The sequence below is a fragment of the Stegodyphus dumicola genome, chromosome 9 (assembly GCF_044657685.1).
Source record: "Stegodyphus dumicola isolate Sdum_Otavi_A_Nest chromosome 9, ASM4465768v1".
NCBI lineage: Eukaryota > Metazoa > Arthropoda > Arachnida > Araneae > Eresidae > Stegodyphus > Stegodyphus dumicola.
The window spans coordinates 52132494-52149127 of NC_140776.1; the positions used below are offsets into that span (position 1 = coordinate 52132494).

Consider the following 16634-nt stretch of genomic DNA (forward strand, 5'->3'; position numbering starts at 1 on the left):
TTGAGACTTGCAATTCTCTTCCGTTTCTCGACATTCTGGTCACACGTAACACATCCAACTTCAGTACTACAGTTTACCGTAAACCTTCATCGGTTTGCCTTCCACCACACTTTAAATCGTCATCCGACTAAACAAAAGTTAGCTTCATTTTATTCCTATGTTTTCCGTGCTCTTCAAGTTTGCTCCTCCAAACTAGCCCTTGATGAAGAACTAAATTATTTAAAAGCAATAGCTATTGACAGGGGTTTTTCACCCAACATTATTAATCAAGCAGTTAAAAAATTCTCATCTCAACACACTAAAAGCCACACTCTTATTTTAGGAGATTATAAAAATTCTGTTGTCATTCCCTTCTTTCCATCAATTAGCTATAAAGTTGCACATATTTTGCAGAAATTTAACTTTCGGGTTGTTTACTCTCCCATCAATAAAATTCCAACTTCTGTACTCAAGGACCCCATTCCGGATATGAATTCCTGGGGTATTTATAGGATTCCTTGCCAGTGCGGTTTAATTTACATTGGCCAAACTAAGAGAGCCTTAAAATTTCGCGTCAAAGAACATGAGGCATATGTTAGAAAAAAGGAAACACAGAAGTCTTCTGTTGCTCAACATTGTTGGTCCGAAAATCACACTTTCAATTTTTCTGCTGCCAAAATTATTCAAAAAACATCTTCCATTGGAGAACTGGATTTTCTAGAGGCATTTCACATTCATAAAAATCTTTCTGTTCTAGTTAACGATCCTAATTCCAATCCAAATTTGCCTTCGGCTTTTAGAGAAATTATGTTTTAGTTCTGGTTTCGCCAACAGATGGCGCCACTTGCTTATTCTTGTCCAGGCTTTCTTATCTTATCTAAACATTATTTCCTATTATGTTCATTTGCGGATTTGCAGCTGAAGATGATGGTTCGGTAAAACCATCGAAACTAGTCCTGTGAAAATTTTGTAAATTAACGCTGATTTTTGTTGTTTGACTTCTGAATTAGTATTTATTCGGCGTGTTATTGTGTCTTAAGAAAACTCAAATTTAATAACAAAAACAAATACCACAAACGTATCAATAAAATTAATAAAAAAAAACTAGTAAAGACTTGAAAAAACATGAAAAATGCAACAAAATCTAACTTACTTTTTATCCTTAGTAGCCATCTTTGCTTTGCAGACTTCTTGTCTATTTCTACGTTAAAGTTCACTTCGAAGGTTCAAAAGATCTTGTAGATCATTTTCACGACACGTCGCTGCACGTCGTGTTTCATCCTATGAAATTATAACATCACGAGAACAATTAATATAAAAATTCAAAAGACTCGCCACACGGTCATCGCTCGCCAGTACTACAGGCCTTGGAAGGAGCGAAGTTCGTCAGACGACTGCCTGTGACGTCAGAGCTTCCTCTCGCTTCAGTGTCCTGGCTTCCTTCTGTAAGGAGGTGTGTCGGGCAGAGAGAAGAGCACTGTCGCTCTTGCAGTGCGAAATTCTGGCATGTTGTTCGAAGAGTGATTTCTTTTTACTCCGCGCGTGTGGTATTTCTCCACAAGGTGGAACTTCATCATATGGACCATAAACAAAGCTCATGAAAATTTGCAACCTTTTAAAAAATTGTCTTAGTGAAATTCAATCAGCATCAAATGCAGAACAACAACAAATGAAACAAAGGAATTTTAAAATATCTAAATGATGATAATTTCAAGTTTTGGTTAGAGCTTTTTTATCAGATGCCTCATGTTGAAATAATATACAATCAAATGCAATTCAGAGAAATTAGTGTGTTTAAAGTTAACGAATATATAACTGTTGCACGTGGTTGCGGCTGTGTGCAACAGCAAACTATGCGTATTGGAATTTGCCAGTGCTTTTAAGGATGAATTCATAACATGCCATAAGAGCCAATTTTTGATAACAAAAACATTTAATCACATCACAATATTAAAACTTAATTACTATAGTCGACAGACAATGACGTTGGAGGAAAGCGAGCGACCAACCGCACCGATGACGAGACGTCACTGTGTGTCGTCGAAATCACCTTCGGTTACAGTTAGTGATAACGGCACGCGGTTGGCGAGTACAACACATGTTTACAGAGTCACCACACTACTTCCCCTCCAGTGGCAACGAATTAAAGGTACCGAGGGTTAAATCGGACTCTACGTCCGGAACGTGTATACTGAGGAGCACTTGTTTTCTGGGATCCAGGCACAGGAACTGACGTAGTAGCAGATCTTGGTGTAGACCCAATAGATGAAAGTGCCTTCGGAGGAGGTGGGACTGATGTACCAGTCTCGACAGTTTGTGGTGTTAAGATAAAGGCTGGTTTGAGACGATCAAGGCTCACCACTGTCTCTTTGTCGCCGATTGGTATCCGATAGTTCTTGGATGTGCGACTTAGAACTAGGTGTGGGCCTGTATAGGTAGGCTCCAAGGACCTTTTTGATGCATCACACCGTAAGAACACATGTGAGGATGTAGCGAGTTCTTTAGGAACAAACACAGGTCTTGAAGAATGTATGCTTTTGGGCTTAGGGTATAATGCAGCCATGGAATTGTTTGAGGAATGCATGGCGCTGGACATTGGGTGAGTTTTTTGTGGGATTTATAAAATCTCCCGGTAAACGTAAATTGGTACCATAAACCATTTCAGCACTGAAGAACCCAGGTCCTCTTTGATAGCCGTTCTAAGTCCTAACAACACAGTAGGAAGGACATCAACCCAGTGAATAGTAGTATGGCATCTAATGGCCTGTTTAAGAGAGCGATGGAACCTCTCGACAAGTCCATTGGAATTCGGGTGGTACGGTGATGTACGGATCTTTTTAGTTCCCAAGAATTTTGTTAATGCAGTAAATAATTGAGATTCGAACTGCCGTCCTTGGTCCATGGTAACGTACTCGGGTACCCCAAACCAGAAATCCATAGAGAAAAAAAGGTTTTTGCCACAGTATCGGCTGACATATCTACAACAGGGATAGCCTTTGGCCAACGTGTGTATCTGTCAACACACGTAAGACGATATGTATAACCTAGTGATGGGGGTAAGAGTCCAACCAAATCGATATGTACGTGGCTAAAGCGAGCAGATGGTAACTCAAAGCGTTGACATGGAGTTCGAGTGTGCCTGTGAATTTTTGATTTTTGACAGTCTGTACATGACCTCGCCTGTGCATGCATACCAGGCCATACAAAACGCTGTTGAATTAACGTGCGAGAAGCACGGATGCCAGGATTTGATAAATTATGGAGGCCGCTAAAAATACCATGCCGGAATTTCAGTGGAATGTATGGCCGCACCACATTACCTTGCACATCGCAGTACAGTGAAAGATCTGGTTCTAACTGCATAGGTACTAAATTAAGTCCATGAGAAGACTTGTCAGACAAAAGATGTTGCAATTCTGTGTCCTGTTTCTGACATTCAGCAATGGCGGAGAAATCTGTTGTTGATGGCAACTGAACCTCTTCAATTCTGGACAGAGCATCAGCAACTGTATTTTGAGGGCCTTCTACATGCCTAAAATTGGTTGTAAACTGCGCTATGTAATCAAGATGGCGCATTTGCCTGGGAGAAACCTTGTCAGGCTTTTGTCGAAAAGCGAAAATTAGCGGCTTTTGGTCGGTATAGATAGAAAACACATGACCTTCTACCATATGACGAAAATGTTTAACAGCCTCATACGCACTAAGAAGTTCACGGTCGTACGTGTTGTATTTTGATTGCGCTGCAGAAAATTTTTCCGAGAAGAAAGCCAGAGGCTTCCATGCTCCGTCTACCAGTTGCTGCAAAACCGCACCCATGGCCGTATTGGACGCGTCAACAATTAATGCTAAAGGGTGCTTAGAAGGATAGCTAAGAGCTGTTGCTGACGCTAAGTCATTCTTACATTGTACAAAGGCTGTATGGGCATTATCAGACCAAATAATTGGCCACGTATCTTTCTTTTTACTCCCAATCAAATATGTGTGCAAAGGTGCCTGCTTTTCAGCGGCATGAGGATGAAAGCGACGATAAAAATTTAACATGGCCAGAAAACGACGCAGCTCCTGAACAGTTTTTGGCTCTGGGAAATTTTGAATTGCAGTGTCTCTGGCACTAAGTGGGCGAACGCCCTCCGAAGAAACTTCGTGACCAAGAAATGACACTTTAGATTTCCCGAAAACATATTTTGATGGATCAATGACTACACCATAAGACTGAAATCGGCCAAGGACTATGCAAAGGTGTTCAAGGTGCTGGTTTTCAGTTGTTGAGGCTACCAGAATGTCATCGAAATATGGGACACAAAAATCTAAATCTCGAAGGACTTCATTAATAAAGCACTGAAACGTTTGCGTAGCGTTACATAACCCGAAAGTCATGACAGGAAATTCGAATAATACAAAAGGTGTTATTACAGCAGTTTTTGGTATATCAGGTGGATTGACAGGGATCTGGTGGTAAGCACGAGTCAAATCTAACGTAGAAAAAATATTTTTGCCTTCCAAGACTTGCATGCAGTCCTGAATATGAGGAACCGGATATCTATCAAGCAAAGTAACTGAATTAAGACGTCGATAATCCTCACAAGGACGCCAGTCGCCGTTTTTCTTAGGGACCATATGGAGTGGACTGGCCCATGAACTTTTAGATGGCCGACAGATTCCTTGCTCAAGCATGTATTTAAATTCTTCTTTGCAGTCTTTAATTTCTCTGGAGGCAAACGCCGTGCTTTGGCAAAGATTGGTGGTCCAGTAGTCTCTATGACGTGTACAATACCGTGGTCAGCAGTCGTTTTTGCCAGTTACTGAGCGGATGACGTTAGGGTATTGCTCAAGTAGTTTGTGGAAAGGAGAATTACTGGAAATTAATTTAGTTCCAAAATTAGTGGCATTTCCAATGCTACCTACCGCGGACAATTGTGTGATGGAGTCGAGTAAGCGTCGATTTTTAATGTCGACCAACAGAGAAAATTTTTGCAGAAAGTCTGCATCAATTATTGGGTGCGAAACCGCAGCGATGACAAATGGCCATTGAAATTTGCGAGGCAATCCTTGATCCAAAGACATTAATATTTCTCCATATGTTGCAATTTTTGACCCGTTAGCTGCAAATAAGTTAAATTTTCCAGGCGGCCGTTTGGATTCGGCAAAAGAGGGAGGTACAACCAAAATGTCAGCACCTGTATCAACAAGAAAACGTCTTCCTGATGGTTTATCTGTTACGAACATTCAACTAATGCACGGGCCGTTGTCACTCATGGCTTCGAGTGATGGCCCCTTCAGTTTAAAGAGGTCTTCTGAAATTTGCATGGAGGTGTACACTTGTACGCTTTATCACCGAATCGGCTGTGATAGAAACAAATGTCTGATTGAGTACCAGAATGAGCGCATTGGTATTCCCTATTATTTCGGTTCCGGGACTTCGGTTCCGGGATCTACCGCACGGATGATACTAAGATCGTGTCTGTAAGGCTGCGACCTGCAATGATAATTCCTGGATTTGTTGTTGAAGAGATGAAATATCAACACTGGGATGCTGAACTTGACTGATTGCTTGTGATTGGAGAACATCGTGAATTTTATCTGCCATTTGGGCCAGTTGGGGTAGGTTCTCGTTACTGGAGGCAAGAATAGCTTGGGTATTGTTTGGGAGACGATTGAGACACAATGATTGTAAAACATTGGACTTAAAAAATTGTCACCCGCAAGCTCCTGGATTTTTGACAATAACTGGGATGGGCACATATCACCAAGTTGCAAATCTTGTAATAACTGCTTTAGTTTGGTGTTTTCAGACTCCACATAAACTGAAATTAATTTATTTTTCATTTCCTCGTATTTATTATCCGAGGGGGGGTTCAGAACGATCTCGCGTACTGACTGAAGAACCTCAGTGTCGAGGGCGGAAATTGCAGTATAAAATTTCGTGTCGTCGCGTGTTATACTCCCGAGCTTGAATTGTGCATCTAATTGAAAAAAACCAAAGGTTGGGGTCACTACGGCAAAATGCGGCAGGTTTCACAGCAACGCGAGCCATTTGTTTGTCATCAGTGGCTAGAGGATCGCTAGTAGCCATAATAAATATGAATAAATACAGGTAACAAAAAAAAAAAAAAAAAAAAAAAAAAAAACTATATAGTTCAAGAATATTGTTGCAGTACACGTAAAGAAACACAAAATAATTAATGTTAGGACCTGGGTTCAAATGAATATAGGAAAAAACTCACCCGCTTGACGAATACATACGAATCCATGTGCGAAATAAAAGGTAGAAAATATCACCTTGATGTACAGAAATTATCCACTCGCTTGATGTTGGAACACTATCACTAATGGAAGATGAAGGTAATCCACATGTATGAAAGATGATCACAAATGGAAACATGAAGGTAATCCACGTGGCTGTAATATGATGAAACTGATGCACGATCCAATAGACACGATAAGTAATCCAATACACATAAGTAAAAAATATTGGTTCAGCTGCATTTCGCACATTATTACAAGGTCTTGTTTAAGCACAAAATTTCTGCTGTGCTATAAATTTCGACGATTCATTTGGCTTAAGCCTCACCTTCCTGAAGTCACCATTTGTTGCACGGGGTTGCGGCTGTGTGCAACAACAAACTATGCGTATTGGAATTTGCCAGTGCTTTTAAGGATGAATTCATAACATGCCATAAGAGCCAATTTTTGATAACAAAAACATTTAATCACATCACAATATTAAAACTTAATTACTACAGTCGACAGACAATCACGTTGGAGGAAAGCGAGTGACCAACCACACCGGCGACGAGACGTGACTGTGTGTCGGCAAAATCACCTTCGGTTACAGTTATGTGATAACGGCGCGCGGTTGGCGAGTACAACACATGTTTACAGAGTCGCCACAATAACAAATTCCAAAACTGCTATTTTAGAATTAAGAAACTCAAAGTACTGTGAGAATTTTCGAAAGATACCGATGGCAGAAGAATAGAAGAAGGAAATATGTGACTTTATACTATATATTGATATAATGCAGAAATATTCTTCTACTAAACACTTAGCAGCTTCTAAATTGTTAAACAAAAAATGCTTCGCTAGTTTTATTAATGAACATTCTACAGAAGAAATAGTACTGACAGCTGAAGTGTATATCCAATGACTGACAAATAATAGCTTGAAACTGAACTAAAAATATTCTATTGTAGGTCTGATATCCATGAATACTGCAAATTAAATGAGCTACTGAAACTTATCTTCAAAAATAATCTAGATGATGTTCTTAGTGGAATTACGAAACTGATAAAAATTCTCCTGAGACTTCACATGACTACATCAGAGGCAGAACGCTGCTTTTCAACATTGAAAAGAATGAAAACTGTTCTAAGAAGCACTAGAATTTGGAAAGACTAAATGCGCTTGCATTGCTTTCAATAAAGAAAAATTTCCTCGGTTGTCATCCAGAGATCAAGGAGAAAATTATTGATTGTGTCGTGCAAAGTAAAACAAGAAGAATGGATTTCATTTTTAAATGAATAGACAAAGAGTGAACTGTAAAAATTTTGGTTAAAGTAATTAAGAAATGCTTAATTTTTTTATTATAAGATTTCCTGATGTTTCAAAATAAATTTTCTTTTTATACATGTTTGTTTCCTTTCAGACAATTTTAAAACAAAGGTTAAATTTTTTTGGAACAGCACCTCCACTAATTTTAGCCACGAGCCGCCACTGGAGGTAGGGTATTCTGATGTTGCGAAAATTTGACAGGCAAGTAACCGCCATTTGTGAAATGCAGTAACTGCTTAACCATTAAGGAATTACTGTATCTCCCCCACTCCCACATATGCTCATGTAGATGTGGTTAACATGTCCAGCTACGACGGGTTGGCCTCTGTTATGGCCTGTTGGCTGAACTTGTTTTGGCCCGGGGGGGGATTTCACCCCTTGAAACAACAGCATGTCCAGCTGGAAAAAGGAAGATCCACGGTTCAAGTCCTGACAAACACCTAGTAATTTTCGCATTTGCCTAGTCTGTAATATGTAATGGTCTGTACAACTATGCTGAAGTTAAAATGTGGTGGATGATAATTTGTCATTACTTGGTTGGCTCGACTTGTCTCTTGACTCTGCTCAATCACTCTTAAAGTGGTGGAGAATGTAAATAATTATCGCATTCCTCCTTGTATGCTCTTGTGGTAGCATGTTCCATCCATCTAACAAATGGAAGATCCGTGATTCGAATTATGGTGAGGGCACAGTTGAGTCTTCATATTTCCTGCTCTAAAATGCCTAATGACTGAAGTGACAGACCAAAGTGGTAGAGCTTTGAATCAACAGCTCTGAAAAAATTATTTAAATCAACTTTTTTTGTAATAGTTTCATTCATATTTTAAAGTAGTTAGTGAGAGTTACTGTCAATTATATATAATTTAATTGTTTATTATGTGTGCACATTTGTTTTCTATCCAAAATATTTTTTGGGGGGTAGCGGGGGGGAGTTAGGCTTCGTTCAGATGTGGTATAAATGTCATAGAGGCATAAAAATGTTTTAAGACATAAAATGAGGGAGTTCTGTTCATGCCTGCAAAACAGAATCTAAACTGTAACCAATTACAGAAGCTAAATTTACGCATGCGTGGTTGTGTCTATGGCTTACCCACTCAATAGGTTTTGCGTGTTTGCTCTGACTCGACTAGTATACCAAGTAGGCATAGAGTTGAAAACTTCGAACTTTATGCCAAAACTCCTTAATCAGTTTTTGTGATATACCAAGGTGTGGTTACCTAGCAATGAAGCTCAGCTTAAATCATTTATGACATTTATACCACCATCTGAATGGAGCCTCATTGTTCATATTTCTACATTCCAGGTTTATTTTTCTACACCTGATTTAAAATCTTATGTAAGTCACATTTTATTATGAAATTTAGAAAAGCTATAGTGCTTACGAAAATTGCTTCAACATGAAATAAAGGCATGAAAAAACAATCTACCATTTTTACTAGAAAATAAGCATCTTTCTCTCTCTCTTTTTTTTATAAAAGGTCTTATAGTCGGGTATTTTAATGAACGATATTGCAGAATGAGAGGAAAGAGTTTAATTATCATACTGATTACAATAATTACAGTGATTTAAATACTAAATAAACCACACAAATAAATAACATATTTAAACAGCATAACTAACACTAATTAGGCCGTAAGTCTAGACCATTAAAATGAAATTGTTTTTTATTTATTAAAAATATACATTTGTAGGGTTAATTTATTTTCCTAATAGTTATTTTGATTTTGAAACAAGCCTAGGGAATGAGTTTTCAGGATTACAGATTATGAGGTAGAAACAAATATTTAAGCTGAAGTGTGGGTCACTTCAGTAACCTTAGAAGAAAAGTTCAGCAGCTCGAACGGCAGCCAATGAGGTGAATTCTCCACATCCAAATGCCTTTTCAAATTTTTCCAACTCACATACGCCAAGTACATGTTCCAGCTTCGCCTATTTGGCGTGGTGTTAATCACCTTAATTTCTAATCACCCACCAATGCCTTAAGGCATATCCCCCAACAGAGACATAAAGTAGCATTTGGCTACTAAATGCCGCCTAGCCGTTTAATCGATTTCACTGCAGTAGGAGAGTGTGTTCTGACTTTCGGCCACGTTGTTGCTGCTAGTCTAAGCTTAGTGTTGTATGGCCGTACTGCTGCGTGCCTGCTAATATATGCCGGTGATCTTAAATAAGGGCCAACTCTGTTAGTTAATTCTGTGCAGCTTTGGCTGGTTTATTTTAGTTAATATTAGATTAGTTTTATATTTTCTATCTTAAATTAAAGCCCAAGTGGAGGCTTATTGTAAGCCTGAGAAGGGGTCATCTGTTAACTTATTTTGAGTTAGAATAAAGGGTAAATTTAACCATTCTTTGGATTTCTTACTTACTACTTACAAGTAGGTAAGAAATCCAAAGAACTGTGCTGTGAATTAAAGAAGAATGAATAAAGAACCATTGAAGAACTGTGCTGTGAATAATTGCAGCACAGTTCTTTAGTATTCTAGCTCTAGGAATTCTAGATTCAGCTAGGATATTAATATTACACATTTATTCTTATATAAAGAGAAAACATACTTCTTGGAAATGAATTTTATTTAGTTTTGAAAATTGCATCCTTTAAATAATGACAATTTTACTCTTGACACTGACACACTCTTTCTAAGGAGTAAACCATCACCTGTAGTAATATTTCTTCATGGATGTTGGCCTTTAATTTCTGAATGGCTCCAGGATTCTTACAGTATACTTTCTCTTTCAAAAAAAAAAAAAAAAAAAAAAAAAAAAAAAAAAAAAAAAAACATAGAAAGAAATATGGAGTGGTTACATCAGGTGGAAAAAATGACTAGTTGCTTTCAGAGTTCCGAAAAATTAGTAACTTTTTTTCAAAAATAAAAAAGTCATTTCATTTTAATATGGTATTTAATGATGGATCATTAATTTTTCGTATTTTTCCCCATTTATCATAATAAAATCTTTTGTAGTTTAGTAATTTTGTAATAAATTATTTGGTAGCTATCATTTTATTCTAATAAAAAACAAGTGAATTCTGATCAGAACCATGCTGTCAGCAAATATGCAACTGCATTTTTTCTCATAAAATGCACTCTAAAGTATAAGGGGGGTTTTATTTTCAAGTAACTGTGATACATTGAATTTTTTTAAAAAATGTTGGGAAACACTATATTATCAATGTAGGTGCACAAAATTCAAGAAAACTGATACACAAAATTTCAAGAAAATGAATTCGCTAAAAGTGGATAAAAAATTAGAATTCAGTCCACAGTTTAAAAATGTTTCTTATTTCAAAGAATTTAAAAATTGGTGGATTTTTTTCACAAATGAATTTTAATTGCAGAGAATCTCGAATTTTTGTTTTCCCACATAGTTCTAATTCTTTTGTTAAAATGCAATGTTTTATTATGTTGTAAATTATAGACTCCTTTTTTTATCTCTCTCTCTCTCTTTTTTAATGCAGGTTGCTTGATATCTGTCAAGGACCACGTTTAGCTGAAGAGCAGCAGCTGATTTTATATCTTGTATTCGAACATATTGATCAAGATTTGGCCACGTATCTAGACAAATGTCCGAAACCTGGGCTGCCACCTGAAAAAATCCAGGTAATTACTATGTCATTGCACTTTTTTATAAATTTATATTTATGTATTACTTTACCCAGCTTATGGAGAGATTCTAATTTCTTCTGTACATAGTCTATATAATTTAAAAACTGAGTATTGGAATTTCATTTTATTACCTATTACCATTTGTTACTTCCAATGAAACAATTTCATGTCAATATAAATGATTTAATTTCTGTTATGTTCTATCATTGACTAAAAGTTTTGTTTTCTTCATTCAGCTGTTCTTAATTTTTTTCTTATTCATTTTTTAACAATTTCTATTAAATTTTAATCTTTTGTTAAAAAAAAAATCCGCGCTGCAAAAATTAAATAAAATATGCTCGTATAATTTTTTAATATTTAACTGCAGCAGAAAAGTAAGGGTTTCTTTTTTTTAATTTTATCAGTAATGTTTTGAAAAAGGCATTCAAGTGTAGATAGAAAATGATAATAAAAATGCAATAAAGTCTTTCTGGTGTTGGACAGTGCATAAACTGTGTATATGGTTCTGTAACCAGTGTACAAACGTTGTTCTGAAAGCAGGGCCAGTCCTAAGTGGTAGACAAGGCAGGCAACTGCCTACAGTGGCAAATTAAGGGGTGGCAAAACCAAATGAATCCCTCCCCCCCAAAAAATAATTCAAAAAATATATTCCTATTGCTGAAGTCTAGAAAATAAAGGAATAGTAAAATAAAATTAAATACAACAGGAATTGACAGACTTCTGGCAATTCCATAGTTTGAGTTGCACAGTAGAGAAGCAGACAAGCTTCTAAGTTTTGGGTATAGTTTGACCGTCTTAGCTGTGACCATGAATGCAAACACATGTGCGTCATTTGGACCAATTTATTCTCAAAATAGGGTGGATTGAATTATGCCGTAGGGATTTTTTCTGTTCTTATTTTATACTAGAGACATATGAGGTAAAAATTCCATATTCCCTCGCACAATTTTTCATAATCCAGTTTACTAGGCTAACCAATGAATCCACTTCTCCAAATTTTACAATAATGAAGTTAAAGACTTTATAAATCCTAGAAAAGCAGGAAAAGGAATTTGTTACCACTTTGTGCATGTTCTGTAAAAATATGTTTATTTGTACTACTTTTGCATTATCTGTATCTTCCAGTGTACTACTTTTGCATTATCTGTATCTTCCACCTGTAAATTATGTCAATCATTTTTTTTTTTTTTAAATTTGCATAGCATGTGTCCTCCACTGCCCCTATGCTGTAATTTCCATGTCAATAGGTTTATCTAATCTGAATTGCTCTAGTTGACTCCAGAAATTTTACTTCTCCCATTTTGTGTGTGCACCTCCTAAGTTATTCACTAATTCGAACTAGGCCTATTCCCTCACCGATTAAGGGCAACGCATATTAGCGCTTATTCTGCATATACTGGCACTTGCCTAGAAGCAATTCAGAGACAGGTATGGTGGCTACAGTGGCTAAATGCTTATACACCAGCACGAATCATAATCTACGATTTTTTACAGTGGGTGTCTGTACATGTATATGCAATCATGAGATGCAAAGTGAGAAATGCGTGTCCATCGCTGAAAGGATTTAACAAGCACTTTTTACCCCCTAATAAAAAAGAGTCTGATTTAAAACAACGCCTTATGCAATAATGTCTGCCAAGTCCATTTGGATGATTGTAGTGATACAGTTTATACAACATTTACAGTGTAGTGGATGTGAAAAGTTCGTTTTTGAGACAACTTACTGTTGTTTGTTGCACCTGCACCTTTAAAATTCTAAGTTCACTCAACAATTTTAAATACGGAATGATAAGAGTTTTAAAAAATGGAGAACATGTGTCAAGAAATTGGCTGGTATATTCAGTGTCAAAAGATTCTGTGTCCTGTGTTCCTCCCCCTCCCAAACTTTTTGGTAATTCAAAATTAAGTTCGTTTTCAAATGAAGGTTATAGAAAATGGAAAAATATTGGTGAAATATTAAGAAAGCATAAAGACTCGAAAACTTATGTAAATAATTTAAATCATGGTTATTGCTGAAACAAAGGTAGCAGTCAGAAAGCAGATTCCACTGTACAAAGATTAATTAATTCTAAAATCAAATATTGGTATAAGATAATTTTACAAATAATGTCAGTTATTAAATTGCTGGTGAGAATTCTGTAGCCTTTCGGTGGACAAGCGACAAGTTTTATGAACATAACAATGGGAATTTTCTGAAGTTAATTTAATTGCTAGCTGAATTTGGCCCAATAATGGATGAACATATTTGAAGAATCCTCAGTAACGAAGAAAAGACAGCAACATATTTTGGAAAAAACATACAGAGCTAAAATATTTTACTGTTACATGATAACATAAAGTCTTATATTAAAAACAAGTCCAAAATATGAAATATTATTTGGTTATTCTTGATTGCACTCCCTATATGAGTAAAGTTGAACAAGTGAAATTTTTAATAAGATATTTTTGTTTTGGTGAAATGCCCAGCTGTGGGGAGATAGTTTCCCCGCAAAGCCATGTTTAGGGCTGCCATAAAGTGGTAAGGAATGGAAGGTTACCATATTTGGCACGAAATCACCCATTGGGCGACAAAATTGGCAATATGTCATACAAGGAGCGAGAGCATTCTAGAATGCATTCTTAGCGGTTTCCCGAGAATATTCTCGAATGTAGGTTAAAGCTATATATACCCTGCCTGTACGTGGAGTAGAGTGTAGTAGTAGTTTTTGAGTTCAGAGATTAGCTTGAGAGCGGTTGGCTGAGTCGGGAGCTGTACTTTAGTGCTTTGCCATGAAGCTGTCTTCACTGTTATAGCCTGAAGTCTGTGCTGCTGATTGTTTTAGTGTTTTTGTTGTAGTTTTTTGATGACTCTAAACATGCCTTTGGAACTCTCCTGTGTAATACTGGCAAATAAATTGTGTTTTGAGTCTTCATGGAGTCATCAAATACTGCAAAACCACAAACCCATAGAATGTAACAATATGTTTTCATTGATCAATCAGAAGCGAGATTTGAATGCAACATTGATGAACATTTTCTGGGTTTTCTTCCTATTAAAAGATCCACTGGTAAGGAATTATCTTTTGTTGAGAATTGGAAAAATATGGATTAAATTTAGAAAATATGAGAGATCAAGGTTACGGGAATGGTTCAAATATCAGATGTGACAAATTGGGAGTATAATCAAGACTTAAAACTTTACATCCCACAGCATTTTACATACCTTACAGCAGCTATGCATTAAACATGGTAATTAATGATGTGGCAAAATCTTCCTTCAAGACAGCAAATTTTTTTAATGTGGTTCAAAGGCTATATACATTTTTTTGCATTGTAATTTGTTCATTGCACTATATTAAGAAAGCACTTTAAAAATCTTACATTAAAGCCATTGAGTGACACTTATTGGGAAAGTCGTATAGATTCTGTAAAACCTATGTGTTTTGAAATAGAAAATATTCATAATGCCTTTATTAAGAACTTATGAATATGCAGAGATACATAATATGATTCGAGATGAGACCAGTGGTTTATTGATTGCAATAAAACAATTTAAATTTTCATGTTGGACTGTCACTTGGCATAAAATTTTGAATCATATTAATCTAATTATTTTGTGTTACATTTTCTATACATGACTTTTTAATCTTTTCAGGAAATTTTATATCAATTGCTCAGTGGTGTGGATTTTTTACACTGCAATCGTATTGTACATAGAGATTTAAAACCACAGAATATACTCATCACAAATAATGGTCAGGTAAAAGTTGCTGATTTTGGTTTAGCAAGGATATTTGAGCAGCAAGTACCCGTAACATCTGTGGTAAGTTAATTATCTATTCATTCTGTTAGCCTTGATTATGTCTTTAATTAAATTCAATTTAAAAATTATTCTGAGCTGTAAATGGTTTTGCTGTTTATTATTATGATTATAGGATATATTACATATAAAGCTCCTTGTTTAAAAAAATACTGCATGCTCTAGCAAACTCTTGTTGATCAATTCTTCTATTTTTCTTCAAATATTAAAATGCAAAATGCAAAAGTTTATGATTGATTTGTAAGCAGTCATCATCATATTTTACACAAAATACAAATCAGCACTTTTCATGGGGAAATTTTATCATAAACTATGATTCAACCTTGAATAGCAGTTAAGAAACAAAAAGTTACTGTCTGAAATGTAATAAATCTTTCATTTTAAGAACTGCCAGAATAAATGAGCAAAAGAAAAATAGAAAATGTATATTTTAGTACAATATGCTTAATTGTTAGTAAAGCTGTAAAAAAAATCAGTAACAAGGAAATATATCAAAGCTGCCAAAAAAAAAAAAAAAAAAAAAAAATGGCACATTGTGCTGAAGGGCATTCTTTGAAAAACATTTCCTCAAATATCATCTTGTAAACAATTGTGCATTTTGTATTTTAATGTTACATGAAAAATGAAATGATTATTAGTAGTTTACAATGGCTGATTTGATTTTATTATTGTCATATACATGGGTTTTATTTTGAAAATCTACAGTGAAAAAGTATGAATAAAAAATCATATTGTGTTTTTTAAAAGCTTTTTTCATCAATTATAGAAACGCATACCAGTATTCAAAATATAATATCCATTACCTTCTTAAGTATACATAGGTTTACAGCAGTGCTAAAAAAAATTACATTTTTTTGCTGTAGCATTGCCATAAAAATTAATAAAAAATGTAAATTAAACATTGTAAGCAGTTTTGATCACTTAGTTTTTGAAAAAAATCAACATCACTTTTAAAAAAATAGGACAAGTTACATGTGTACATAAGAGAGAATAAATTTTAAAAATAATACACATTTTCCTGTTTTTGTCACATTGCAGTTACACTTAGTGTACTGTCTATAAGCAGACAAAAGAGTGAACTGGAAAAGTTATTGACATGCAACATATCAAGCTATAGCTGTTATATGAGAGCAAACAGATAATTCGACAAATGATTTAAAAAAAAATATGAATTAGCTTTTGAAGAAAGATAAACAGGGGCGTAGCTAGAGTTTCCAGCGCCAGGGACAACTGAAGAATTTGCACCCCTTTCTGTGTGCCAAGAATGGAAAACATTTCATTAAAAAAATTCATAGCATCAATTTGGCGCCCCTTGGATGCTGCACTCGGGGACAGATGTCCCCCCTTGCCCCACCCTAGCTACACCACTGAAGATAAGTTCATAAATTTTGCAACAGTGAGTCATCTGTATGCCTGCTGTATTTTATATAATGTTTCGTCTGTGTAAAGAGAGATCAATAAACTGGAATAGGAAGCACAGACTACCTTCTAAAATGTATTATACCTCTCTTGTTGTTTGTAATGACCACATGTGTATGACAGCAAAGTTTACTAATAATATCTTGGACACTAAATTGTCATGTAAAATAGAGATAAAAAAAAGATAATGTCTCATCACTAAGATTAGATTCAAACTTTGGTATTTGTAATAAACCATTTTTTCCAGCTAGAATTCCATGTTTTGCAGTAACTTCGTGGTAAT

General features: G+C 35.7%; 1 protein-coding gene across 4 annotated transcripts in view; it reads left to right on the forward strand.

Moving 5' to 3' along the window:
• LOC118200115 (cyclin-dependent kinase 6-like) overlaps window positions 1-16634 on the forward strand; it is a 596937-nt gene that overhangs the window by 542372 nt on the left and 37931 nt on the right. For all 4 annotated transcript variants that reach the window (XM_035372046.2, XM_035372041.2, XM_035372054.2 and 1 more), the window contains 2 exons: window positions 10986-11127; window positions 14768-14935. In XM_035372046.2, coding sequence (XP_035227937.1) covers window positions 10986-11127; window positions 14768-14935 — 310 coding nt within the window. The remainder of the gene's footprint in view (window positions 1-10985; window positions 11128-14767; window positions 14936-16634) is intronic.